Raw genomic sequence first — 26,511 nt, forward strand, 5'->3', positions numbered from 1 at the left:
CTTCAAGCACTGTCCTCTCTTTGCCAAGATAACAGAAACGTGCTGACATTGCTAGTCATGCATTTAATCCTGCTGGTATTTTGCAACCCGTGTCGCTAACAATCCCAGACGGATGTGGTGTAGGTCAAGCTGCCAATTCCCATTGGCCTCAGTTCCCTGAAAGATTTTTAAAATGTCAGCTTTATGTGTTCTCTGAAGGTTCAAAAAAACTCACCAATAAATTTGCCTCAGCTTGGCACTTTTTTGATAAGTATGATTTATCCCCACAACATTCTCTTTTCTCCTCGTCTTTTTCTTGGTTTCCTCTAGGTTATTTATATTTTGCTAAAAAATTAACCATCCAGATTTTCAAATTTATTTGCATAGGAATTTATGAGTCATTCTCATAATTCTTTTTTATTTCCTCTTTTATTGTAGTTTTATTTTCATTTTGAATTGTGTGTATAAATGGTTTCTCTGTTTGGTTTTTTAAAATAGGTTAATGAGCAGTTTCTAATTATTTAGTGTTTTGTTCTTTTTCCATCTTATCTACTTGAAGTATGTTCAGTTTCTTTCTTGTTTGTTAATGAACATGTTTATAACTGGAAGAAAAATTCCTTAAAGTAAGTATACCTTAGACCAATCCCAAAAGACTTTTAAATATAGCATTATTATTATTATTATTTTCTAACTATTCTGAGTATGGGGCAGTGTGATTGAAGTTTTTATTCATACTTTTGTTAATTTCTAGTTTTCACATATAATTTCTTATAATATTTGAGATTTATTCCACTTACATGTCCAGTTTGTTTCATTACTAGTAGTTACATTGACACTTTAAAAAGTAAACTAGGACTTTATTTACATATGTATCAACCTCAAAAATTAAAATGCAGTCATGGATTCCTTTCACTGAAAGATGAGAAGCTTAGGATATTATGTGTCCTCCCAACTCTCAGTTTTCTTAGTGAGCTCTGAGAATTGTATCCATGTCTGCTCTCACACTCATGACTCCATAGAATTGGGACGTTTTAAGCAATGGCATGTTCAAGTAGCTGCTGCCTCCTGGCTGTAATGATGCAGCTGTGTTTGCATGCACATGCAGCCATTAGGATTGCCTGGATAACTACAACTTCTTGACATTTCATTCAACAAACCATTCAAGTCCCATTTGTGGAGAGGACAAGAGTCTTAGTTGTTGTCTGAAAATCTTTCATTGATACCTTCTGGTAAGATCAAGAACATGCCAGTATCAGATTTTACTAAACGAGTGTCAGTGGCTTGGGTAGAAACAAACAAACAAACTCGGAATGCCACATACTACATTGGCCCTGGCCGGGTAGCTCAGTAGGTGAAGAGCATCGTCTGGAAACAAGGTTGCAGGTTTGGTCCTGGATCAGGGCACACACAGAAAGCAGCCAAAAAATGCATGACTGACTGGAAAAATAAATGCTTCCCTTCCCCCTCATCTTTCCCCCTTCCTTTCTTTGTCTTTCTGAAAAATCAATAAAAGTTAAGCCCTGGCTGGACAGCTCTGTTGGTTGGAGCGTCGTCTCTGAGTGCGGAGGTTGCAGTTCAATTCCCCAGTGGTCAGGTCACGTCTCTTTCCCTACCTCTCTCAAAAAAACAAAAACAAAAACTGCATTATCATCAGTTGTCTTACTGGCACAGAAAAATGTTCCGTGCAGAAAACCTCAGGCATCTATGACTGCCTCCCAGAGTGACTCAAAAGATTCTGGCTTGAAATGAGAGGATGTTTTAAAATAGCTTAATTGGCCCTGGCCAGTTGGCTCAGCTGTATAGCATTGGCCTGGTGTATGGAAGTCCCGGGTTCGATTCCCAGCCAGGACACACAGGAGAAGCTCCCATCTGCTCGACCCTTCCCCCTCTCCTTTCTCTCTATTTCTCTCTTCCCTTCACACAGCCAAGGCTCCATTGGAGCAAAGTTGATCCGGGAGCTGAGAAGGACTCCATGGCCTCTTCCTCAGGTGCTAGAATGGCTCCTGTTGCAAGGAGCAATGCCCAAAATGGGCAGAGCATCACCCTCTGGTGGGCTTGCTGGGTGGATCTTGGTCGGGCACATGCAGGAGTCTGTCTCTGCCTCCCAGCTTCTCACTTCAGAAAAATACAAAAAATAAATAAAATAATTTAATTAATTTATTTAACTTATAGGTTCCCCTTTATGTAATCAGAGAATGATACATAAAAATATTTAAAACAATATAGAAATAAAAATTGTAAGTGATAAAAAAGAAATGTTTAAGTGAGAGTGCCTTTTTAGTGGAACATAAAATAGTGTGCCTCTTAGATTTGATGCTGTCATAGTTCTGTCATTGGTATGGCGAAATTTGGAAATTTATTTTTCAAAATGTGTATATTACGCACTTTTTCTTTTAAGAATTAATAGTTTGCCTTTTAGTTTATGATCTCAATTATCTCACCTAATTAAACTTAATGTTTTCATGACATCTTTTTCATTCATAACTTTTAATGCTAATTTATCTCTCAGCTGGGAGCTGTCTTAAAATAGATTTTTCTCTTCTGAAAGGGTTTTTTGGCTGATACACTTTCTGAGATTTTGCATGTTTTTTAGTGTCTAATAACTATACTAACTGCCAATTTTTTTCTAGACATATTGCTTAGAGAGTGTCAGTCTTTACCTGGACCCTGAGTTCCATCTTTGAAGTTCTGCTCAGTGTCTGGAAGTTGCTTCAAGGAGGTGGAAGGGAAGCAGGGACCAGAGAAAACCGTAATGAGGACACTTTCTAGATGGGCACTTTTCCTCTACGTTGGTTGAAGGCCCTGTTTTGAGGGCCGGCTCCATAAGACAGGGGCTATATTGTGTCCTCTCTGTGAGGTGTGGTCATCAGTCGAGCTTTAATTTGTTTCTGTTTTAGATCGAGCCCTTGCATTGGGGAGCAGGCGGGTAAGTTAAGTGCCTTGAAAGCAGTACCCGAGCTTCCTCTACAGCTGGGGAATTCGCTCCTAGAATTTTAATACTGTATACCAGGGGTCCCCAAACTTTTTACACAGGGGGCCAGTTCACTGTCCCTCAGACTGCTGGAGGGCCGGACTATAAAAAAAACTTATCTACAAATCCCTATTCACTCTGTAAATATCTTATTTTAAAGTAAAAAAAAAAAAAAAAAAAAAAAAAGGAACAAATACAGTATTTAAAATAAAGAACAAGTAAATTTAAATCAACAAACTGACCAGTATTTCAATGGGAACTATGGGCCTGCTTTTGGCTAATGAGATGGTCAATGTCCAGATCCATATTTGTCACTGCTAGCCGTAACAAGTGATATGACGTGCTTCAGGAGCCGTGACGTGTGCATCCTGCGTCACCGGAAGTAGTACTGTACGTGAGTGACGCTGCACTTTGCGGTGCCACCACATACAGTACTCCAGGAGCACAGGGTGCGGATGCATCCTGTGCTCCTCTCACTGACCACCAATGAAAGAGGTGGCCCTTCTGGAAGTGCAGCGGGGGCCGGATGAATGGCCTCAGGGGGCCGATGTGGCCCGTGGGCCATAGTTTGGAGACCCCTGCTGTATACAATATCTACTTATATATTCTTGCATTAATATGCTATATACATTTAACTCACTGTATAAAATATTTTTCATATGTCTTATTTTGTAAGTTTCTGTCTGTAAAATTTATGTTCATCACCCTGCAAAGATCTCCCGCGTTCATACATGTTCAAGGGCTCTCCAGCTCCCACGAGGCACACTCACAGAAGACTTTTAGTTAGAGGTGGAGGCTACCGTGCAGCAAGGAAAGGAGCATGCAGACGCTGGGGCCCAGAGGACCCATGCCTGAGCTCCCCAGGGTTTTGATTTGGACACAGACCATGCTGTCACCACTGTCTCCAGTCAAGCTACCAAGATCTGTATGAGGAATCTTAAGTTTGGGAGAGCTCAAAGTGGAATTTCCCAGGATAGTGATGCCTCTCTGGCCACATAACCAGCCAGGTTTACTTCATTTATTAGGCCAGTTGGGGACTATCATTAAAGAAACTGACCCTGACCCTGGGGATTACCAGGGTAGTTTCTGACTTGAAAAGGCACATCATAAATCCCACAGCCTTTATCTTAACTAAGAGTCAGAAACCAGACATCCTTATGCGCACAGAGATAAAGATAGAGCTTTCCTGGTCTAGTTGTAAACCAACTCTCTCGTCCACACCTCTTCAGTCAGAAGCGAGACGGGTCAAAGGGGGGATGAGAAGACAGGCGGCAGCCATGTCACCTCCCTGTGGCCTCTTGGCTACAGCTGACTCTTAACATGGGCAAGAGATGACAAGTGTATTAGTCTTCCTAGTGCCCAGTTTTCCCAAGTCAGGGGTGGTGAATGGGCACATATTAAAGTTTATACTCTGTTAAGGATATTCTCTAATGTCAAGCTTAATGAAGTTTTGGTTTATTTCAGGGGAGGGTGGTAGTTTATTAACGAATTAATACTGGTGTCACCATCTTTTCATGGACATTTTAAATCTGGGAGAGGTAAGAATTCCCAGGGGGAGCAGTGCCTGCACTGTGAGTATCTAAAAGCCACTGGCCATGGTGACAATGGAGTCAAGATGAGGGACTCACTTGCTCAAATCACGTGGAGTTCAACAGGAAGAGCAATGTAGTCATCTCAGCCTTAAAAGCTCGGAGAAGTGTTACCGCTTACCCGTCCTTGGTGCCTTCCAGCTCCCCCCATGCCCAATAGGAACCCTCCATTGGTTCTATTCACTGCCTTATGATTAGCTGTGTACATGACTGTTTTCTGCTAGTCTGTACAAGGGAATGTCCTTTTCAGTTTTTATTCCTGGTTTCTAGCAGAGGGCATGGAAAACAGTGTAAATTTAACAACTGCTTCAATCATCATGTAACTTGAGTCTGACCTGCAAGTTAGTACCTTGGATTAGGAAATGTAATGACCAGATGGTTCCTTTCACACATCAAGGCTTTCAGCTCTTCCTGATCAGCTCTTGCCAATTTTGGGCATATACCTGCCTCTACCTCCCTGTTCTAATCTGGTTCTCTAAAAAGCGCTCATGCCAAGAAGCAAGCCAAGGATGGAAGAGAGGACTGAAGGAGACAAACTGATGTCTGCAGGGCACGTTTGCTCTTTCTCTGACATTCTGGAGAAAGAAAGTGAGGCTTCCTCCCAGGGACTGGCAATCTTCCACAAATGATTTGCCACGCTGTTCCCTCCCTTCCTCCTTCAAGGATCTTTTTTTTTTTTTGCCTTGTAGATATCCTTGGAAAGAGTGGCACCTTCTGCCTCTCAGTTATGCCTACTCAGTTGTAGCCATCTGTGAGCCAGAGGGATCATGAGTGAGGGGCCCGGGGAAGGGGAAAGGGGAAAGGGTGAGGAGAGAGAAAAGGGGGGAGAGGCAAGACCGAAGAAAAATTTTCCTGGGGTCAGTTTTATCTGTTTGAAATTACCCTTCCCTTCACCCAGCCTCCTTAGCACCTGTATCTACTCATAGATTGGAAGATGGAGGACCATTTTTCTTGCTTTCTAGAAAGAAACTGCTATGTAAAGTCTGCAGTCTGCCAGGGACTGCCCAGTTTGTCCAAGCTTCATGGTATCAGATGCTGCAGGTGGTCGCCAAATTAGGAGATTGTGTTAAAGAACAAGCACATGCCTTGTTGGAGGGACTCCCTAAACATTCAGGATGCCCACAGTCTTTGCCAACCTGAATGTCCTTGGAAACACCAGTCTGGTGTAAGGAGATGAGGGTTTCTGTGTGTCAGGCGATGACCTCACGGATTCAGCTTCAGCAGTGCACTATGCCAGGAAAAGGTCAGTGAAGGTGTTTAATACCTTTCCTCAACCCCATCAAAATCTGGAAGTAGCCTGACCTGTGGTGGCGCAGTGGATAAAGCGTCAACCTGGAACGCTGAGGTCGCTGATTTGATATCCTGGGCTTGCCTGGGCAAGGCACATATGGGAGTTGATGCTTCCTGCTCCTCCCCCCTTCTCTCTCTCTCTCTCTCTCTCTCTCTCTCTCTCTTTCTCCTCCTCAAATAAATAAATAAAAATTTTAAAAGAAACATTAAAAAAATAAGTCTGGAACTGAATTCTGAGCTACGAAATCTGGATTCTCTGAGAATTTAATATCAATTCGATTACAGGAAACCTCTGAGCTTAGCATTCTACTCCCTAAAGGTCAAGAAATTCATAAATGTTACAGTTACTGCAGACCAAAACTTAGATAGCTAGTCCTATTTTCTTATTTGGAGAAGAGAAACTGAGTCCCAGGGATAAAGTGGCTCATCTCGGGTCACGCAGGTAAGTACATGGCAGGGCCAGGACCTGTTTCCCCAGGTCCAGTGGCCTTTCTGGGGTACTCACTGAATTCTGTTACAATTGGCCCTTCACCCCTCACCACCTGACAATTAGCTTTTTTGGATTTATACATGCTTGCCAATAGCTTTGGCTTGCCAAGCCATTCATTTCAAAGACATCTGTCTCCAATAAGCATATTGCCAACTGTATAACTAAATAAAGAGCCCACAAAGTTCCCCGTTTAGAAAGCCCTGATGACCTAGATAATTAACCATTTGAGTGACCCTGCTTTTTTCTTCCCACACTTTAACTCTGGCTCTTATATTCTAAATTCACCAGCAAAGAGTGAACCCATGAAACCCTTAGGTACTCTACCTTCAACCCCAATAGAGTCAAAGCCCCGGTTTGTGTGCTCTCTACATGCAGCCTTGCTGTGTGCACCCTTGTGGGGGCTGCCACAAGTGGTATGGGCCCAGGTGAGTGCCTCAGGCAGGCCTAGCTGATAGCATCACAACATAGGCTGAGACCAACACAAAACACCGCCATAACCTATATATATATTTTTTTAATTGAGAGACAGGAAGGGAGAGAGATGAGAAGCATCAACTCATAGTTGCATCACTTTAGTTGTTCATTGATTGCTTCACATATGTGCCTTGACCAGGGCTGCCAGCCGAGCCAACAACCCCATGCTCAAGCCAGTGATCCCACGCTCAAGCCAGTGACCTCAGGGTTTCGAACCTGGGACCTCAGCATCCCAGGTTGACACTATCCACTGTGCCACCACCAGCCAGGCCAAAACCTTGATGCTTGAGCTCATACAAACATGTACAAAACCAGGAGCAAGTCTGGCATTGAGAGCTTTGTACCAACTCTGAGAGAACTGAAAAGAGGTAGTTAGCATTTTAACTGTGCTTCCTTTCACTATGAAGTTAAGAGTACGCACTCAACTACACCCCGCTATCTGAATACCCCAAACCATTAAGTGTAGAGCAGCCAAAGAGAAGAAATGAGAAAGGAAAGCAATCGGGAAGAGACATCTGAAGTGTCAGAACAATGGATAAAGTTTCTTTTCAAGAGGCTTCTCTTTATCTGTAATCCTCACACAGTACTGAGTCCTGAGATCACCAATCAAGCCTGCTCGAGTCATCAAGCACCCTGGTCTTGAGCTATTTTTATTCTCAACACTCTAAAAGTTGAGAGGTGTGAGCTTCATTATTAACTAAACCCCAGACCACCTGGGTGCTACAGATCCCACTGCATCTGAACCGCCTGTCTCTGTAGCAGGGGAGGCATCTCTCAGCTGAATTCATATTCACCCAGAACCCTGGGATTTCTCTGGTGAAAACCAATTCTTGGAAATTCATGGAAGAGACTTGTGACAACCAGTAACTTTGGTTAGGCCATGTCCTCTCCAGAGTCTTCCAGACTTTCCTACCTCAATTGGGTTTGGGTGCTTTTTTTTTTTTTAAGATTTTATTTATTCATTTTTGGGGGAGGGAGAGAGAAGAGGGAATGAACAGGAAGCATCAACTCCCATAATGGCCTTGACCCAGCAAGCCCAGGGTTTTGAACTGGCGACCTCAGTGTTCCAGGTCAGTGTTTTATCCACAGCTTTTTTTTTTTTACTTTTCTTTTTAAATGCCATGATTTCACAATCTTTCTCAAAAATGGTATATTTTTTTGTTCCTTACCATTTTTTGTTGCTATTGTTTTGAAGGAAATGCTTTTATCTAAAAACAGTAACCCAGATTTCAAACTATCTGGTCTACTCCCCCAGAAGACAGAAAATCAGGTTGCCTAACTCTCCAGTTCTCTCATTTGCTGGAATATACTTCATATTTTACCAGAGTAGAGAATTTGAGGACAGTTATCAATAGCATCTTCCTCTGAAGGTATTTTGCTTCTTTTGTTGACCTATGGCTACTTCTACGGTGCTCCAAACGATGATTCATTCACACTCATTAGAGAAAGGAGAGTTCAGATGTGTTGCTAATTATTAATCTCAGTGCCACTGAAACCAGAAGAACCAATAAAAAAGTAATCCAAGATTATGAGAAAGGGTAGTCTTTCATGGGTTGCAGGATCTAGACCCTTGTTGATATTCTTCTAGAAGTAAATTTCCTATTTCTATCTAATTAGTTTCCTTGGGAAATGAACCTCATTATCATATTTCCTGAGACTAGTTGGGTCTCTTATTTAAAAACTTGTCCCTACATCGTTTCAGAAACAATGGTTAAAGACACATTTTGCCTGACCTGTGGTGGCGCAGTGGATAAAGCGTCGACCTGGAACGCCGAGGTCGCCGGTTCAAAACCCGGGGCTTGCCTGGTCAAGGCACATATGGGAGTTGATGCTTCCTGCTCCTCCCTCCCCCTTCTCTCTCTCTCTCTCTCTCTCTCTCTTTCTCTCATTCTCTCTCCTCTCTAAAAATTAATAAAAGAAATATTAAAAAAAAAGACACATTTTGGCTCTGGCTGGTTGGCTCAGTGGTAGAGCGTTGGCCTGGTGTGCAGGATTCCTGGGTTCGATTCCCGGACAGGGCACACAGGAGAAGCACCTATCTGCTTCTCCACCCCTATCCCTCTCCTTCCTCTCTCTCTCTTCCCCTCCCGCAGCTGAGGCTCCATTGGAGCAAAAGTTGGCCCGGGTGCTGAGGATGGCTCCATGGCCTCACCTCAGGCGCTAGAATGTCTCTGGTCACAACAGAGCAATACCCCAGATGGGCAGAGCATTGCCCCCTGGTGGGCATGCCGGGTGGATCCCAGTAGGGCGCATGAGGGAGTCTGTCTGACTGCCTCCCCATTTCCAACTTCAGAAAAAAAAAAAAAAGACATTCATTTTTATTGGCAATTTTAAGCTGTGCTTCACCCTGGCATAAATTTAAGAGCTCTCCCCTGCACTTCTTTGGCAGCTGGTACAGACGGTACTAGAAAAGGGAGGAGGGGAGCTCTCAGCCACGCCACAGGAGAGGGGTGTGCTGGAAGCATAATTTACACAATAAGAGAACTGTGTTCTAAAGTCACTTGAACTATCTGGACCTCAGTTGCTTGTCTAACAGGTAAGAATGAATAGTCTTCGTGGAGAATGAGGGGCAAAACGGGATTTCTCAAGCTCACCGAGTCATAATTTCCACATTTACTATAATTATAACAAAGTTCAGATGACGTAAAGACAGATTTGTGCAAATAAGCACAAATAAGTTAATAGCTCGCATTCACACCTGGCTTGAATGCAGTTATTGGTACCTGTGTTCATTAGAGTTAATGGCCAATAAGATTATTTGAGGAATTAGTTATTATTAATAACAGTGGTAAAAACATAAGTATCCATTGTTGTTAGAGACTGCCACGTCAGGATGCTACTGCCTGGGACTCTGGCTGCCTCAGGCGAACTTGTTGATATTAGTTGGTAATACCAGTTGGTAGTTGTTTGCTGAAAGAAGAAAAATAGGAAAGAGGAAAAGAGGGTATTTAGTTTATATACCGTATGTAAAAAATAAATGTTCTTTTTTAAAGAAAAGAATTATATTCTGTCTCCAGCTGCTTTTTTATTCACTGTGATATAGTAAAATCTGCTTTTGAAAACACAAAAGAACTCGTGGATATCATCTCCTTCTTTGTAATTTTATTTTACAAGGTCCACTATGGTAACAGGCCTATTAGCAAGTACATAGAGGGAGTCAACTATAAGGGGTTAAGGTTTTCCATGCCAGGAAGTCTATGGCACCTGCTAGAACTCTGTGTCACCTCGAGCAGCAGTGTCAGAGTCTGCTGGTGATTTAGAGATTCCTTTTCCCTGATCTATCTCTGAAAAGGCACTAAAGATAATAGAAACAGCGGAAATAGCTATGATGGAAAAGCTGGTTTAGGAACTTTCCCTGGTTTGTAGCCAGTATCACTGGACTCCTATAGTATCAAGCTTCATGAAAGAAAATAACAGTATAAAGAAAGCAAAGCCATCCCAATCATTTTTAGACTGACATTTCAAAAAAGTTTGGTCTGTTTCAACTGTTCACATGTTTCCTGAAAATACGTGCTGTGATCTTTAATTTTATCATAGTTTTCACTTGCCAATGAATACTAATAAAAAGTAAAAGAGAGACATATATACTTACTCTATAGAATTTGTATTCCAAATCATGTCCATCATGTGAAATAAGTAAAAAAAATAATTCTCAGTACAATTATTCAGCACCAGATTCTCTCCAGTTAGAGAAACAATTGTTTTAAATGTTTTACTGATTTAAGGCTTTTCAATAAGAACTCATGAGTAGGCAAGGTTTTGCTATTATTTAATCTTGGAAGAACACTGGAAGAAGAAGGAAGGGAACGTAGGCAGTGTGAAATGTAGGCAGAACTCCTTTACATAAGCTGGCCACATGTGGCTGGGGCTAAGGTTACATATTTCTGTTCAGTAAGGGTATCCATGGTGGTAACTCTCATGATGACGATAGTCATCCTGGTAGCCATCCTGGTATCCTTGGTGGTAACTATGGTAACCATAGCCTGCATACTCATCTTCTGGGCAGCGCATCCCAAGTGACTGCTGAATGGCCATTTCCTGTCTCCGGAGTTGCATCGAATCGATTAAATCATACACAATCACCATGGACCACATTGGGGAAGGATACCAAGATTTTACATTTCCATCTTTTCCAACTAGAAGCATGGAGAAGTACTCAGGGCTCACTTGAAAATAGTTACGTATATCTTTCACCAAATGGGCTGGTATATCTTCTCGCTCAACCACAGAGCTCCCTAGAATAGAATTAGAAAAACTCTTAGTGCATTGAAGAGTCAGCACTCAGGGAAACAATGTGAGAAGAAAAATCACTCAGAATGAGAGAGGACCCATAAGTCTATTCTATTTAGCTCAAAATCCGATTAAAGAAGTATGCTGGGGGTTTTTCTACTAGAAATTAAATGTCCCTGCTGTTCTGAAAAATTATTAGCATCAAACTTTGGGACACATGTCTCTTTTGTAGGAACATTACAAAATATAGAACTAGTCCCTTAATTTAATCTTGGCAATAATCAATGTATTTAAAATAATGTCACTAACAAAGATTACATTGTTTATATTTCTAAGTTCATTTCCAATTAGCTTAGTTCTTTGCAATTACAGCTTTTCTTTTGATGCTCTTTTCTGTTTTGTGTGTGTGTGTGTGTGTGTGTGTGTACATATATGGCTTCTTTTATTGTCGAAGGTGAAAAATACCAATTATGTAAGAGTTAGATACATATAATCAAGCTATTATGATTAGTGAAAGAAAGAAATGTGTTTAAACTATTATGATTATTGACACTGTCCAACATTGTGCCAGGATTTTATAACCACATTTTCTCATAGAAAGATCTTGACCTTGGAAGGAAGGACTGGATGTGCCTTCCGAAACCTTTAGTCACTAGTCATTTTCTTCCAGCTTCTCAGAGCCTTTTAGTATATGCCTTCCTCTGTTGAAAGGGAATCAGTAAGCTATACCCTATGGACCTCAAAGTACCATTGTGAAAATTAAATGATGATACAGATAATAATGCCTTGTAAACCAAAGAGCCCTATGCAGACAAAAATTGCTACTTAAGAAAGTGGATATTTTGACTATCATTTATGAGTGATTTTATATTAAAAACAATGTTAGTTTTTTACTCCACTTCCTCTTCCTCTACACACATATCTGTGTGTGCAAAGGTGTACCTTAAGGTATACTCATTGCTTGCATATAATTGAGTTTAATTTAATTGGACCTAATATAGTAGTTCACACTGTTATAAAATAACAACAGTATACCATTAATCGGAAATAGTTCTAAGACTCCCCCAATTTCTTCTCCAACACCTAGAAGCTTCAGAATGATTATGTGGCGCAGACCTAAAAGAAAAAAGAAAGCCACAAAATTAGGACTTTAGTTCACCTTTTACTTCCAAAGACCAGTGACTGACATTTAAAATCTCTAAGTTTAAAAAGAATATAGAACATAACCTACTTAGATAGAATAATCTATTTTTAAATTAATGCATAAGAAAATACTTAAATATTTCTAAAAACTTGAAGAAGATCAATTGCAGATTTTAGAGTTAACAACCGAGACAGATGTTGTTTTGGGGGTGTTTTTTATTGTAAATTACAATAGAAGAATTTACACTTAAACTGTGATTCTCACTTTATTAAGTGACAAAACAGAAGTAAAGCCATTGGAACATTAAAATATCTGAGATGATCTAAATTGACTAGAGTTCTGAAAAAAGTCACAGAAACTCTAATGGATAACATTCAGAGAAAAGACCGAAGATCTCATCCATTGTGATTGTTAAAGAAGTAACGCTGGCTTTCTCGAACTAAGTTTGTCGCTAAACAGGTTGGTTCTTATTAGTTATTTAGAGGATTCCGAGGTGTATGTAGCACTTAGGCAAGCACAGTTTGCTTCCTACCCTCTGTTAAAAGTTTCAGGAAAGGAGAGAGGTCATGTGTTGGTAGCTCATTGGAATTCTTTTGAAGATGAAGCACACATCAAGGAATTCAGGAGAAAGAAACAGGAGAGCAAGAGGGCTGTCAATTCATCCTATCAAGATTTCATGGTTTAGACAAGATCCCAGCAGCCTAGTCAGGGTAGTAACTTGGAACTAATAATATGAATACTGATGGTGTTTATTGTCCAGGGGAGAAAATCAAAAGTTACTATGGGAGGTGTCTTTTAAGGACGACTTAATGCGAAATGCTATTTCAGAAAAATTTTTTGTGGGCTTTGCTTTTCTCCTAGAAAAATAAAGTATTCTGTTCTACATGTTTTTGAGTTGTGTTTCCAAAAAGGATGATCATGAATTTAATTATTCCTGAAAAACATGATTTGTTCACCTTTCCTGTATATTGTAAACAAAAGAGCTTGCCTATAGTAATGTGACTTCGGCTCTGTACGCAGAGGCTAAACACACCACCAAATAGCTGCTGCAGAGATGTCTTCAGAAAATTAACTAGTCATGATTTTTATATTCTTATTGTGATGAGTCATTAATGTTTTAAGAACTGTTTCGTATCATCATTGGTGGCTATAAATAAAATATGCTCAAGAATAGTGGAACAGTCAAATTTTATGTATATTAATATAAAGTCTTTATTATCCTTGATAATAAGAGTATAAATAAAAACTGAGAGTGACGTCACGGAAATGGCGCCGTGAGAAGCGCGTCCGACAGCTCTCCCCTAAATCACAACAAATTTATCAACTAGAAACAGAAAAATTTATCCTCGGAGCATTCCAGAGTTCCACACAAACTGAAAGCAAAAGGACTGTTATCACTTGAATCTGAGAGACGAGGGTGTGGAGGAAGCTACCACAGCGACGCTCATTCAAGCCGCCAGGGAGTGCGCCCGCGGTGAGTCAGCCCATATACTTGGGAACCGCAAGCCGCCGCGAGCCGCCGACCGCGAGCTGCCGCGAACCCCCGAGAACCCCCGCGAACCGCCACCGGCACCGCGAACGGCCGCCACGACCCGCCGCGCGTGCGCGCGCGCGCCCGGTCCGGTTGAGCACCGCTGACGTTCCCAGCGGCCCGCACACTGCGAGTGGGGGTCGCCGGCCACCGGTGCCCGGAGCGCCCCATTCGCGCGCGTGCCTTGGGCATTCCACGCGCCCAGGGAGCCCTACTGGCCCGCACACCCAGGGGGCTCCATTATCCTGCGCCTGGTGCGGTCCAGCCCCAGCGGCGGGGCGAACGGGAGAGGCTTGGGAGATTCTCTCCATGGGCGGGGCACCTCACCCAGCCATTCAAGCTAACAATCAAGCGTTGGGGGAGGGGCGCGCGCAGGCAGCCTAAAACACCTTCAGAAACACAGCTGCGACCCAATCACTGAAATTAGCTTAACCCATAAAATCTGCGCACCCTCGGTTCTAATTGATAAGATCTCTCTCAATTCAGCGATCCAAGACAAGAGGCGTGATATTTTTTAGTGCCTCTCGCTAAAGGGGCGGGGGCAACTTCTGATTGATAGAGCCTCCATATTCAGGGATAAACGCTAACAAGAAGGACTTGGCAGATAATAAGGTCTATACTACACTAGTCATAAGCAGAGACTAGTGCCTCTTCTTCCCTGCAAAAACAGGCTACAAAGTGTGGAAAGCCTGGGTTGAGAGGTCCAACTAAATGATAGGCGCTGAACAGTCACCTTGACAACAATTGACTCCCACCCCCGCCTGATTACACTGGAGGCCCTGACTCTCAGAGCCTTTCCCAAAGCCTTGCACTGAGTGGGGATAGAGTGGGGATTTCCCAGCTCTTTGAGCCTCTTACTCCCCAGGCAGAAGCAGTTGCAGCCTTATAGCTGGATCACCAGGCTGCTAATTCAGAAAGGGGGGACTAGGAGAGAGAATCCAGGAAAGCAAACTCTCTCATCGTTGGACCCTGCAAACGCCAACAAGCCTTTACTTCCAGCAAGACTAAAGCCAATTATATGACATAGCCATAGTATCCCATCAACTGCAAATCCCTACCTAAGAGTGACACAGGGGCAGAGCCTGGGGTACAGAGTCACCGACTAGGAAGAGGGAGAGAAAAGAAAAAGGAAGAAGTTAACCTCTCAAAATCAAGAAAAACCCACAGACTTTACAACTTGATCCACTAATTTTTTTTTTTTGTTGTTGTTGTTGTTTGTTTCTTCTATCTTTTTGCCTTTATTTCCTCCACCTCGGTCCTTCTATTCTCTTCCCATCTTATGCTTCCCCTTTCTTGAACTACACTACCCATGAGTGTTGCATTTTATTTTTCTTCTTCATCCTCACCCTCCTTTAAGGTTATACTCCAAAACACTTAACTCTCACTCTCTCTTCTTTTGTTTTTTTTTTGTCTTGCTTTATTTTGTTTTTTTCTCCTCCTATTTTATTTCTTCCTTCGTTTTTCTCTTTTTCTTATTTTTTCCTTTCTATTCGTTTTTTCTTTTCTCATTTTACTTTCCTCCCATATAATCCTCAATCACGAACAAATTAGTTAATTTGGGACTCAAGGCTTTTTTTTGGATTTATTTCTCTTTTTTGCTTTTGTTTTTATTTTTTTTTCTCTTGTTTGTTTATTTTTGTGGCATTTTGGGTCCTCCCAACCCAAGGTCTCCATTGTATTTAGTCTTCGTTCCACTTAATACAACAGATATTTACTTATTATTTTTATTTTTCTTCTTTATTATTCTTTTTTGGTCCTTTTTTCTGGTTCCCTCTTATCCCTCTCATTATATCTCTTAGTTGACCATCACTTACAAGCAAATCATCTTATGCTTGTCTAAGATTTTCTTCCTTTTTTTTTTTTTGCATTTAGTAGGTCCCTACTCCCTTTTTTTGCCCTTTGAACTCTTCACCCCAAATCAGGCCCTCCATTATAGGCACAATATTTCCCTGAGGAGGGGAGAGAAGGAAAAGAGAAGAGAGAAAAAAAGGGGGAAATAATAAATTATTACTGTTTTTTTTTGTGGGGTGTTTAACCCTTTTTTTTTTTTTTTCTTTTTACTCTTTATTAATTCTAATTAGTGCTATCAATAAGACCACCCTCAGATGCCGATAAGAAAGAGGAAATCGAATATTATGGATACAAAAGAAAGAGAGGTAACACAAATAGATGTGGAAAAATCTATGGAGAAAAGACTTAACATATTGGAAGCCTTGGAGCTAAATGACAGAGAATTTAAAATAGAAATCTTAAAAATACTCAGAGAGATACAAGAAAACACAGAAAGGCAATATAGGGAGATCAGAAAACAACTCAATGAACACAAAGAATATATTACCAAGGAAATTGAAACTATAAAAACAAATCAAACAGAAATGAAAAACTCAATTCACGAGCTGAAAAACGAGGTAACAAGCTTAGCTAACAGAATAGCCCAGATTGAAGATAGGATTAGTGAAATAGAAGACAAACAACTTGAGGCACAACAGAGAGAAGAAGAAAGAGACTCAAAAATAATAAAAAATGAGAAAGCCCTACAGGAATTGTCTGACTCCATCAGAAAGAATAACATAAGAATAATAGGTATATCAGAGGGAGAAGAGAAAGAAAATGGAATGGAGAATATACTCAAACAAATAATAGACGAGAACTTCCCAAGCCTGTGGAAGGAACTAAAGCCTCAAATTCAAGAAGCAAACAGAACACCAAGTTTTCTTAACCCCAACAAACCCACTCCAAGGCACATCATAATAAAGATGACACAAACCAATGACAAAGAAAAAATTCTCAAGGCAGCCAGGGAAAAGAAGAGTACAACATATAAAGGGAGGCCTATTAGATTATCATCAGATTTCTCAGCAGAAACTCTACAAGCTAGAAGAGAGTGGACCCCAATATTTAAAGCCCTGAAAGAGAGGAACTTTCAGCCAAGAATACTATACCCATCAAAGCTATCCTTCAAGTATGAAGGAGATATAAAAACATTCACAAATACAGAAAAGATGAGAGAATTTATCAACAGAAAGCCCCCACTCCAGGAAATACTAAGGGGGGTTTTCCAACCAGATTCAAAGAACAAAAGAAAACAACACCACAAGTAACAGCTCCACCAAGAACACAATAAAACCAAACTTAAACTGTGACAACAAAGGAAAAAAAGGGGGGAGAGGATGGAGATTAACAGTAGCAAAGGACGATGAAGTGCAGAAATACTTATAAGATAGGGTACTACAATGAATATGGTAGGTACCCTTTTCATTACTTAATGGTAACCACCCTTAAAAAAACCACCACAAAAACACTTGACTTAAAAAAGGTAGCAACAGAGGAAAGAAGTATGGAACACAAACAAACAAAAACAAATGATAGAAAAACAAAAGAGAAGAATCAAACTAGATACAAAACTAACAGAAAGCAATTTATAAAATGGCAGTAGGGAACCCACAAGTATCAATAATTACACTAAATGTAAATGGATTAAACTTACCAATAAAAAGACACAGAGTAGCAGAATGGATTAAAAAAGAAAATCCAACTATATGCTGCCTACAAGAAACACATCTAAGCAACAAGGATAAAAACAAATTCAAAGTGAAAGGCTGGAAAACAATACTCCAAGCAAACAACACCCAAAAAAAAGCAGGTGTAGCAATACTCATATCTAATAATGCTGACTACAAGACAGAAAAAGTACTCAGAGACAAAAATGGTCATTTCATAATGATTAAGGGGAAGTTGAATCAAGAAGACATAACAATCCTTAATATATATGCACCAAACCAAGGAGCACCAAAATATATAAGACAGCTACTTATTGACCTTAAAACAAAAACTAACAAAAATACAATCATACTTGGAGACCTCAATACACCGCTGACGGCTCTAGATCGGTCATCCAAACAGAGAATCAATAAAGATATAGTGGCCTTAAACGAAATACTAGAACACCTGGATATGATAGACATCTACAGGACACTTCATCCCAAAGCGACAGAGTATACATTTTTCTCTAGTGTACATGGAACATTCTCAAGAATTGACCATATGTTGGGCTACAAAGACAATATCAGCAAATTTAGAAAAATTGAAATTGTACCAAGCATATTTTCTGATCATAAAGCCTTGAAACTAGAATTCAACTGCAAAAAAGAGGGAGAAAAACCCACAAACATGTGGAAACTAAACAACATACTTCTAAAAAATGAATGGGTCAAAGAAGAAATAAGTGCAGAAATCAAAAGATATATACAGACGAATGAAAATGAAAATACGACATATCAGAATCTCTGGGATGCAGCAAAAGCAGTAATAAGAGGAAAGTTCATATCACTTCAGGCCTATATGAACAAACAAGAGAGAGCCGAAGTAAACCACTTAACTTCACACCTTAAGGAACTAGAAAAAGAAGAACAAAGACAACCCAAAACCAGCCGAAGAAAGGAGATAATAAAAATCAGAGCAGAAATAAATGAAATAGAGAACAGAAAAACTATAGAAAAAATCAATAAAACAAGGAGCTGGTTCTTTGAAAAGATGAACAAAATTGACAAACCCTTGGCAAGACTTACCAAGGAAAAAAGACACAGGACTCAAATAAATAAAATCCAAAATGAAAGAGGAGAGATCACCACAGACATCATAGATATACAAAGAATTATTGTAGAATACTATGAAAAATTATATGCCACCAAATACAACAATCTAGAAGGAATGGATAAATTCCTAGAACAATACAACCTTCCTAGACTGAGTCATGAAGAAGCAGAAAGCCTAAACAGACCAATCAGCAGGGAGGAAATAGAAAAAACTATTAAAAATCTCCCCAAAAATAAAAGTCCAGGCCCAGACGGTTATACTAGTGAATTCTATCAAACATTCAAAGAAGACTTGGTTCCTATTCTACTCAAAGTCTTCCAAAAAATTGAAGAAGAAGCAATACTTCCAAACACATTTTATGAAGCCAACATAACCCTCATACCAAAACCTGGCAAGGATGGCACAAAGAAAGAAAACTACAGACCAATATCTCTAATGAATACAGATGCTAAAATACTAAACAAAATACTGGCAAACCGAATACAACAACATATTAAAAAAATAATACATCATGATCAAGTGGGATTCATCCCAGAATCTCAAGGATGGTTCAACATACGCAAAACGGTTAATGTAATACACCATATCAACAAAACAAAGAACAAAAACCACATGATCTTATCAATAGATGCAGAAAAGGCTTTTGATAAAATACAACACAATTTTATGTTTAAGACTCTCAACAAAATGGGTATAGAAGGAAAATATCTCTACATGATAAAGGCCATATATGATAAACCATCAGCCAACATCCTATTAAACGGCATAAAACTGAGGACTTTCTATCTTAAATCAGGAACAAGACAGGGTTGTCCACTCTCTCCACTCTGATGCAACGTGGTGCTAGAAGTTCTGGCCAGAGCAATCAGACAAGACAAAGAAATAAAAGGCATCCATATCGGAAAAGAAGAAGTAAAGCTATCACTTTTTGCTGATGATATGATCCTATACATCGAAAACCCGAAGGACTCCACAAAAAGATTATTAGAAACAATAAACCAATACAGTAAGGTCGCAGGATACAAAATTAACATACAAAAGTCCATAGCCTTTCTATATGCCAACAATGAAATATTAGAAAACGAACTCAAAAAAATAATCCCCTTCACGATTGCAACAAAAAAAATAAAATACCTAGGAATAAACATAACAAAGAACGTAAAGGACCTATATAATGAAAATTATAAAGCATTGTTAAGGGAAATCGAAAAAGATACAATGAGATGAAAAAATATTCCTTGTTCCTGGATAGGAAGAATAAATATAATCAAAATGGCCATATTACCCAAAGCAATATACAAATTTAATGCAATTCCCATCAAAATCCCTATGAGATTTTTTAAAGAAATGGAACAAAAAATCATCAGATTTATATGGAACTATAAAAAACCCCGAATAGCCAAAACAATCCTAAGGAAAAAGAATGAAGCTGGGGGCATTACAATACCTGACTTTAAACTATATTATAGGGCCACGATAATCAAAACAGCATGGTATTGGCAGAAAAATAGACACTCAGACCAATGGAACAGAATAGAAAGCCCAGAAATAAAACCACATATATATGGTCAAATAATCTTTGATAAAGGGGCCAACAACACACAATGGAGAAAAGAAAGCCTCTTCAACAAATGGTGTTGGGAAAACTGGAAAGCCACATGCAAAAGAATGAAACTCGACTACAGCCTGTCCCCGTGTACTAAAATTAATTCAAAATGGATCAAAGACCTAAATATAAGACCTGAAACAATAAAGTACATAGAAGAAGACATAGGTACTAAAATCATGGACCTGGGTTTTAAAGAACATTTTATGAACTTGACTCCAATGGCAAGAGAAGTGAAGGCAAAGATAAATGAATGGGACTACATCAGAATTAAAAGTTTTTGCTCAGCAAGAGAAACTGATATCAAAATAAACAGACAGCCAACTATATGGGAACTGATATTTTCAAACGACAGCTCAGATAAGGGCCTAATATCCAAAATTTACAAAGAACTCATAAAACTCAACAACAAACAAACAAACAATCCAATAAAAAAATGGGAAGAGGACATGAACAGACACTTCTCCCAGGAAGAGATACAAATGGCCAACAGATATATGAAAAGATGCTCAGCTTCATTAGTTATTAGAGAAATGCAAATCAAAACTACAATGAGATACCACCTCACTCCTGTTAGATTAGCTATTATCAACAAGACGGGTAATAGCAAATGTTGGAGAGGCTGTGGAGAAAAAGGAACCCTCATTCACTGTTGGTGGGACTGTAAAGTAGTACAACCATTATGGAGGAAAGTATGGTGGTTCCTCAAAAAACTGAAAATAGAACTACCTTATGACCCAGCAATCCCTCTACTGGGTATATACCCCAAAACCTCAGAAACATTGATACGTGAAGACACATGTAGCCCCATGTTCATTGCAGCACTGTTCACAGTGGCCAAGACATGGAAACAACCAAAAAGCCCTTCAATAGAAGACTGGATAAAGAAGATGTGGCACATATACACTATGGAATACTACTCAGCCATAAGAAATGATGACATCAGATCATTTACAGCAAAATGGTGGGATCTTGATAACATTATAAGGAGTGAAATAAGCAAATCAGAAAAAAACAAGAACTACATGATTCCATACATTGGTGGAACATAAAAATGAGACTAAGAGACATGGACAAGAGTGTGGTGGTTACCAAGGGTGGGGGGGGAGGGAGGACATGGGAGGGAGGGAGGGAGAGAGTTAGGGGGAGGAGGAGGGGCACAGAGAACTAGATAGAGGGTGACGGAGGACAATCTTACTTTGGGCGAGGGGTGTGCAACATAATTTGATGACAAAATAACCTAGACATGTTTTCTTTGAAAAAAAATAAAATAAAATAAAAATAAAAACTGAAATTTATTTATAATTTACAGGTACTGGTACATAGCAAGGACCCAGTCTCTGTTCATGCTTTACAAAACTCACTCCTCCTCCCCTTTTATATATCAAATATAGTTTTATACTGTTAGTTTTATAACTAAAAAATTCTTCTTCTTCCTAGTAGATGTATTAAAATAATGCTGATTCATCTATGCTCCAATAACAAATTTTTAAAAACTATGGCCCCGACTACTTCCCCATACCCTTGACTCTCAAAAATTCTTCCTCTGCAGAGATGTATCTAAAATAAAACTACAATTGTGATTTCCAATTTTGAAGTTGCCATTATCTCTGTGGTTCATCACTGAACCTGGTAATAAGTTCTTTGGACCATACATTTCCCTTTCTGTCCATATTCAAAATGATATTAGCTCTATCAGGCCACTAGGCTAATAAAGGTTGATTTTTTTAAAAAAAGAGCATACATTAGTTTTCAAAACACTGGGAAATACACTACGAAAAAACAAACAAACAAAAAATACCTATGTTTTTTTTTTTACCTGCTTGTTTTAAAATATCTAACAGTTCTTGCTGTTTTCTTGGTACCTTTTTAAAGGAATGGCAATATAGTATAATGTGCTTCAATTAATACATTAATTCCCAAAGCCAATCCTGTTTTACAAAAGACACTTAATTTGTGGAAAAGTACCCAATACTGGTACCAAAGAATTTGCTAAGTAAATGATGATACCTGAGTTTTATGACACACACATACACACACACACACATATATACACACACGCACACGCACACACACACATATAAATATATATCACATAATACAGATCACTGAAAGTAAGGCAGCAGGTATTTTCAAACAGTTCAATGAAGAACCTGAGAAGTAAAAATATTGGAAAAAAAAATAGACCACAATTGATTTAGGCTCCAGTCTGAAAGCAACTTTAAACTCTGTGTAATTGAGTATGTGTCTGGGAATCTACAGTCTAGACTGGGAATATTCGAGTGATTTAAGCTTCTATGTTTCATTTTGGAGTTGACCAGGAAGAAGGTAATGTGGGAAATCAGCGATGACGAGGCTTCCCACTCACCAAAATTGCATGCCTGACCACTGAGGGCCGAGAGCTGCTGTGAATAGGCCCAGTCTTCATCATTAGGAGCAGAGATCACCAGCAACCGCCTCCTCCATCGGAACCTGGAAAAGAAGCAGGAGGCCACAATTACTACTTCAAACAAGAGGCTAGTGTGAGAAAGTAGAGTAACTGTCACTGTTGGTATTTTCCTATGCCCATAATAAAAAACACTAACTCTTAGTAATGTCTCACAGCTCCTCAAAGCCATCAAACTGCATTTCCACATCTCTTGCACTTTTTCTGTTGCAGCTTCACAGTCTGCCTACAGTGCCTTTACACGATACGTCAGGCATGCGTTGGGCCCCCATGCCTGATGAGGTCATATTAGGAAGAGACACAGCTTTCAGATGCAATGAAAACTGGCCAGAATCGTGTGTCATATTGTAGCAACAGAGATAAGGAATCAGGAGGGAACTGGGGAGAAAACAAGGGTTTGGAAGGGGTTAAGAAATAAATATATGGACAAGAAATAGAATAACAAAACAGAACTGAATTTTAAGTAAGTGACAAGAAGAAGGAAAATGGGCAAGTGGTTCAAAGGGTCAAGGAGGGTTCCTGAAAGAAAAGGAAACAGCTCTATCTACCTTCCTCAGTAGCTAGTGCTTTTTCCAGAGGCAAGCATAAGGTCTACAATGTGCCTTATTATATTAGTATGAACCAACACTTACACCCATATGGAATAGAATTGGACTAAACCTATAGCTACAGGATTTTAGAATACGTGGTATACTTCTTCCTGCTGTTATAGCACCAACACAGGAGGGTAGTGGAAAGAGTTTTGCCTTGTGGCCAGGAAACATTTCATCACTGCTACTTTTGGGGTTCCTTAAGCATGTCCTACAATCCAGCTAAGTCTCCGTTTTTCTTTATCTCTAGGATCAAAAAGAGCATCTACCTCAACAAGGTGTTACAAGAATTAAACCAAAGCTCACCAGTGTGATGACATGGCTATAGAGCATGTCTTCATCTGCAGGCTCCTAGATGTAGAAGTTTATCCATTAACAGGCCTTGGATGTTGTCTGTCACACTGTTGTATGATAACTGATCTAGCTCTCCAGTTTTGTATCATTTTTATAGTTCACTTTCATCTACACATGATGTGTTCCTCATTAGAGCTCAGCGAGCACATGGTGAATTGTCTTCATTTTACAAATGACAAAAGGAAGCTTAGAGAAGTGAGTAACTTGCTTAACTGGTAAGCCTAAGAGGTGGTACCAAAATACAAATTTCTCTGATTCCCAGGCCATGGTTTCTTTTGTTTGCCACTCCGTGATCCTGATGCTCAGCTGGTGCTGCCAGGGTCTCTGGGAGGGTAAGGAGGGAGAGAGGTTGTGTAGCCCAGGGGTAACTGTACAGAGTTTTCTCAAATTCCACCCTCACTGGAGAAGGGGTTTTGCTTTCTGCTTTCAGTGTAAGCAACTATGGGCTGTTAGTACACTCGCTGAACTGGAAGCCAGCTGATTTTATTCATGGCTTCTCTCTCTGTGCCCCTTCGAGCCTCAGAGTGAACATGAGAGTTTTCAACCCAAGGAAAATGGCCCCTTGGGAGAATAGTGGTTTGGGTGAATGAGAGAAAATGATAGTCTGGTGAAATACAACCTCTGAATAGACGCCTGTAGCAAGGCTCGCCAAGAATTGCTTGCTGTGACATTGCACTCACTTCCTCTGCTTGTTTTTCTTCAAAGGGAAAGAAAAACTAAAATCATCACTGAGCATAGGGAGATGAATGTATTTGGCATGAAGAAGGAGAGAGAGGAGCATCTGAGACTGTCTGAGATTTCCTGGGAAAAGGTACCGTGATTGCTGTGGGGTCACAAGCATGGTCTCCTGCACTTTCCTGGCTTCCTGAGGAGACACGCTGGACCAGGACCAGCACTGGCCCCCCAGCCAGCATCCAACCCAGGCCCGCCTTCCTGGACTCACACGGAGCTGCCAGGAGCCCTGAGGGAGTTATTTTGGGTGAGGTGTATTTTGGCTTGTTTACCTGTGTGCACTACTGAATGCTGTCCTGATTGCAGAGGAATGGGGTCTGGGACTCTGCATCGCAGACACACCACGAGAAGGTCATTTCCCCTAAAGAATGATTTCTTTTTCTCCCACAGCCCCTCACATTTAGATGAAAGCTCCCATCTCGCAACACGGAGGAGACAACGTCCATGGGATGAATAAGAGATGTGCATGTGACTCAGATCCTTATTTTGGACAACTTGTTTTTCTGTCACTTTAGCTTCTCAGTAAATAAAAATTCTACGAGCTATGAATGTGTTTGTTTCCCTTAACTGGCCTTCCAAAATTAGTTTGATTTTGCCCACTCTTTGGGGCCTCTGTGTCAGAGAAAGGTAATTATAGCCTGACCCAGATGAATGTCACTCAAGGTTAGACTGGCTTCAGCGTCTGGTCAGCTGAAACCAGGCTTTACGGATCTACTAACAACTCAGCAAATTTGAAGGAAAATTCCCATTTGGACACTGGGTTATTTATATAACTTTAATTTAAAAAAAATTTTTTTTTTCAGTTCTCTTTGCTTGGGTTCCAATCCTGAGGTGTTTACTAAATCTCTTCTCCCCTCTCCCTTAATGACAATGTTCTCTAACTAGGGGCTGACTGATTGACCCTATACTACCAGCCCACATTCATCTACTGCTCATTTTTTGCTGGATTCTGGGCCATGATTACCTTTAGTGTTGAATTTACCTCTTATAACAATCTTAAGAATAGATGCACTTACTATCCCCAATTTGCAAATGAGAAAACTAAAGCCCAAGAGGTTAAGTAATCAGCTCAAGATCACATAGTTAATAAGCGTAAAAAACAGGAATTAAACTCTGCCTGTTTTACTCATGGCTTTAGGTAATATATTATTAAACTTTCATTTTTAAGACCAATAATAATTATCAGTACAGTGATTTCATGAATTGTGACCACAGTCATGTACAACCACAGAACATCCAAATTATTATAATCATATGCCATTCTGAATATCCATAGAAGATGTATGTTCCTATTACAAGGAAAATACAGTATATACTGTAGGGACCTATACAGCTCAAAAGACTTTAGATGCAAAGATATGACAAAGTTAAATCAGTGATCAACATGAACGAGCATAGCAAGTCTATGAGTGAATAAAATCTAGATAATGTCAGATTTCCCTTTCAGGTTTAAAACTCATGACACAGTGATTATAAAAAGACACTTTGCCTGGGGGTGGTAAGAAGAATCCTTCATGATGTCTGTGGCTGAGGGTGTCATGGCTGGCCCAAATCCTTGGTTAAAAATAACATCAATGAACTGGGTGGTAACTGTCTGTTTTTGAGGCTGGGCAACCTGAGTTTACTGGGATGGTTCACAGGAAATTTATCGTTTAGCCCTGAAAGATTTAGAATTAAAAAGAGAAATGTTTTCAAAGAGTCAAATATATAGTAATAATATATATTTCTAAAAAGACCCTGGTTTTCTTTATATAATTTATATTCTTGTGAAACTTAAGAGAATGTGGCTAAATAAAATGACATCCTTAAAACGCCAATAAAATGTATAATTGAATAATTGGTATAAATGTATGGTTTTAAGTTGAGATCTCACTAAGTGTATGCAGTTATTGAAACATATGGAAGAACTTGAGATTTACTGTGATTACAAGATTAATTTACTAAACTTATCATTAGTCAGAAATTCTTTATTTCAAGCAATATATTAAATGAAATATATTAAATGTAAGATGCCTTTTTGAAATAATAAAGATGTTTAATTACTGAATTTGTAGCAAGAGCAAACATTATTCAAAGCCACTTAAAACTGATAGCTAAATTTCCTAAGTTATAAATAGAAGAATAAGATTTAAAATGTTTAAGGGAGAACTAAAATCAAAGGTAAATTTTTATAAAATCTTCTCTGCCAGGAAGGAAGGAAGGAAGGAAGGAAGGAAGGAAGGAAGGAAGGAAGGAAGGAAGGAAGGAAGGAAGGAAGGAAGGAAGGAAGGAAGGAAGGAATAGAGGGAGGGAAGGAAGGGAGGGAGGGAGGGAGGGGAAAACAAAGGAAAGAAAAGGAAAGGAAATGGAGGAAATTAAAAAAAGTAAAAACTCCTCAAGTACAATGACAAACTCTTATTATTAACCTTCTAAGTCAATGCTATCTAGAAGGATGACCTTAGGTCAGAAGTTGATGTTTCATTGGCCCCAGGACTGAACAAGAAGCCATC

At 39.7% G+C, this 26,511-nt stretch overlaps 1 protein-coding gene across 1 annotated transcript in view; it reads right to left on the bottom strand.

Moving 5' to 3' along the window:
* Positions 1-10,543: 10,543 nt before the first annotated feature.
* CCDC80 (coiled-coil domain containing 80) overlaps positions 10,544-26,511 on the bottom strand; it is a 43,676-nt gene continuing 27,708 nt past the window's right edge. The window contains exons 6-8 of the mRNA XM_066241215.1: positions 22,269-22,372; positions 12,059-12,139; positions 10,544-11,028 (exon numbers count right to left, since the gene is read on the bottom strand). Coding sequence (XP_066097312.1) covers positions 10,682-11,028; positions 12,059-12,139; positions 22,269-22,372 — 532 coding nt within the window. The 3' untranslated portion in view covers positions 10,544-10,681. The remainder of the gene's footprint in view (positions 11,029-12,058; positions 12,140-22,268; positions 22,373-26,511) is intronic.

The sequence above is a fragment of the Saccopteryx bilineata genome, chromosome 8 (assembly GCF_036850765.1).
Source record: "Saccopteryx bilineata isolate mSacBil1 chromosome 8, mSacBil1_pri_phased_curated, whole genome shotgun sequence".
In the NCBI taxonomy this organism is placed as follows: domain Eukaryota; kingdom Metazoa; phylum Chordata; class Mammalia; order Chiroptera; family Emballonuridae; genus Saccopteryx; species Saccopteryx bilineata.